This window comes from Galeopterus variegatus, unplaced genomic scaffold (genome assembly GCF_000696425.1).
Source record: "Galeopterus variegatus unplaced genomic scaffold, G_variegatus-3.0.2 Scaffold5357, whole genome shotgun sequence".
NCBI lineage: Eukaryota > Metazoa > Chordata > Mammalia > Dermoptera > Cynocephalidae > Galeopterus > Galeopterus variegatus.
The window spans coordinates 226,166-229,374 of record NW_007731468.1 but is presented as its reverse complement, the minus strand read 5'-3'; the positions used below and the strand labels follow the sequence as shown (position 1 = coordinate 229,374).

Below are 3,209 nucleotides of genomic sequence, written 5' to 3'. Positions count from 1 at the left end.
TTTTTTTTTAATTGTTTGCAGCTCACAGCGCTTATTTCTGTGGATGCATTGCACTTTGCTCCACCACCTCCCCATGTATGTCTATGTAGGTTGTGTCAAATGATTTTTCAATTAAAAACAATGCTGCAATGAATGCTCTTGTTCATATATATTTTTTAAGTTGCCAGAGGTGTATCTTCAAGGTAGATTTCTAGAAGTGAAATCACTGAATCAAAGGAAAATGCACATGTAATTTCTTAGGTGTTGCCAAATTCCCTTCAGGAGGGTTGTACCATTTTCCATTCTCAGCAGCAGTACACTAGAGTGCCTGTTGCCTGTAGTCTTGTCAATGGTATGTTGTGATACTTTGTAATTTTTGTCAACCTGATAGATGAAAAATGGTATCTGTTTGTATTCTCTAATTCTAGTTCTCATTTGTATTTCTCTAATTGTGAGTGAGGGTAAATCATTTTTGTATATGTAAGGGAAATTTTAATATGTTTTTGATGAATTACCTATTTATACCCTTTGCCCATTTCTCCCAATTTTTAAAATTTTTTTCCTCCAATTTCAGGACCTCTCTATATTATGGATAGTAGCCCCTTAGCTATGATACATAATTGCAAATATTTTTTCCCTGGCTTATTTTTTCTTTCGACTTTGTTTATGATATTTCTTGTAATGCAAATATTTTTAAAATTACATAGGCAAATTTATCATTTTTTTTTAAAATGCATTTGGATTTTGAATCATAATTAGAAAGCTCTTCCTGTACCCAGATTACTATAGGAGAATGCATCCATGTTTTCTTTAGTCCTTAAAAGATTTGATTTTCTTACATTTAGATCACTGATACATTTGAAATTTATTCTTACGGGTGGCGTGAGGTATGGATTTATTTTTTATCTTTTTTTTGAAATGGCTAACCAGTTGTCTCAGCACTATTTATTAAAAAGTCTATATTTGCCTCAGGATTTGAGATGCCACCTTTATCACTTACTAAACTTCTGTGTGTTCTTAGGTTTACTTGTGAACTTTATTGTATTCCATTGATCTGTTTTCTATTTATGTACCAGTGCCATTACATACACTTCAAACTCAGGCAAATTATTACTAAAAATACCCACTTTAGTTTCATAGATAATTTGCCAGCTTTCTGTTAGGTTGAACTCCATGAAGATACACCATTTAACAATTCCTACTGTACAAAATTCTCAGTTTTGTATGTTTCAATATAATATGTCTGTAATTTTTGGATCATGTAGTTATTTACTGGCTAATTCCAGGAGAGAAAAATTCTAGCTAAGTGGACTTCAGAATTTCTGTCTCTCACTTTTTAAGTCACTTGCAAACCTAACAACTTCTGAGGAACTTGTTAATAATTGTCTTTGTCTTTCTTTCTTTCTTTCTTCCCCTTTAGTGATAGAGGGTCGTGGGATCACAGACAACATACAGAGATTTTCCTCACTGCCACCTTATCTACCTGTGAGCTACCACATCCTCCGAGCAGAGATTTCCTTCTTCCTAAAGGAAACCAACCAGGACTTGCTGCGAAACTCCAGCCTGCAGTCCAGAGTTGAGTCCTTCTTCACATACAAAGCCAAGCAGCCTCCCATACTAAATGCTAGCTATGGGCCTTTTTCTGTGGAAAAGGTTGTGCCTCTGGATTTAATGTTGACTTCAAACTTTTTAGGCCCAGCTAATAAGTTTAGTTTCGATTGGAAACTGAAAGCCTATATCCTGCGGGATAAAATCTACCTGAGCCAGCCCAAAGTGCAGATTCTGTTCCACATCATGGGCAGAGACTGGGATGACCACAGCACCGGGGAGAAGCTGCCCTGCCTGAGGGTCTTTGCCTTCCGAGAGACCAGAGAGGTAAGGGGCAGCTGCCGGCTCAAGGGGGACCTCGGGCTGTGTGTGGCAGAGCTGGAGCTCCCATCCAGCTGGTTCAGCGCCCCCACACTGGGTACTGGGAGGAAGAAGTCAGTGGAACAGCCAGAGGGCAGTCCTGTGGAGCTGTACTACACGGTGCAGCCCGGAGATGAGCGAGCAGACTGTGCAGGGGGTGACCTCAGGAAGGGCAATGCCATCCGTCCAGGAAAGGACGGACTGGAGGAAACCACATCCCACCTGCAGAGGATTGGCACCATCGGCCTTTACCGGGCCCAGGACAGCGCCCAGCTCAGTGAGTTGCGTTTGGATGGCAATGTGGCCATCTGGCTGCCTTCCAGGCCAGTCAAACAGGGAGCTGTGGTCACTGCCCACGTCACCATCTCCAGCAATTCCACCGTGGATCTCTTTGTCTTGAGGTAGGTACACAGACTTGTCCTCTGGTCATCTCTGGCATGCCTGGGATGATATTGGACTCCATGCTTGGAGGATGGACACTTAAGAAGGGTTGATTTTCACTGCTTTGGGGACTCTCGGCATCATGTGGAAACCTAATTACACACCTGCCTACGTGTATGTGCCAGCTCTTCTTACACTGTGTGTTACGGAGAGAACAGAGGGGAGAGGGAGGGCAGAGATTGTATCTCAAAGGAGCAAGACTAAAGTGATTAGCCTCTTTTGACCTCGAGTTATCAGAGGTGGAGAGGAGAATGAGTTTCCTTTTTCTTTGGATTCTATTGCAGCTATGCCAATGCAGGTTGCATGATTAAACGTATATGTTCAGGGAGGCCAAGAGAGGACATAAGAGTTATGATATCTCACTTTGACTGTGTATGTGGAAAGAGCAAGGTTAATACTTTTTTTTTTTTTTTTAATTTGGTGCAGTTAAATGTTGACAGTAGCTGGGAGAGCCTCAGTTCACGAGTACAGCTCAGCAATGATAAAAGGAACGCACCCAACAGAAAACTACTCAGCAGAGGTATTCCATCTCAGAGAGAAACAAACAAACAAACCCTAATTAAAACAACAACAGAATAACCCACCAACAACCACAACCATTGCTAGTTCAGCAGATAGCACCAAAGTTTTCATGGGGCTGCTCGGTCTCTCTGCATAGATTCCACAATTTGGTACAAATGTACCTGCCTTCAGGGGATAATTAATACTAGGGGAAAAGCAATTTAAAGTAAATCCTCTCAAAATGTGGACAAGAACTTCATAATAATAAAAATATATTTGCGTGAGATATGTTTAAATAATAAAGATTATAGAAATAAGTTCTTTTTTATTATAGTTAAGAAGGATTTCAGTTATAATTGCAGCTATACATACTCTGGTTC

At 40.5% G+C, this 3,209-nt stretch overlaps 1 protein-coding gene across 1 annotated transcript in view; it reads left to right on the top strand.

Annotated features, from left to right (window-relative positions):
* Positions 1 to 567: 567 nt before the first annotated feature.
* LOC103604711 (transmembrane protein 132C-like) overlaps positions 568 to 3,209 on the top strand; it is a gene marked incomplete at its 3' end in the record, with an annotated part of 225,599 nt that continues 222,957 nt past the window's right edge. Inside the window, exons 1-2 of the mRNA XM_008589287.1 lie at positions 568 to 574; positions 1,400 to 2,288. Coding sequence (XP_008587509.1) covers positions 568 to 574; positions 1,400 to 2,288 — 896 coding nt within the window. The remainder of the gene's footprint in view (positions 575 to 1,399; positions 2,289 to 3,209) is intronic.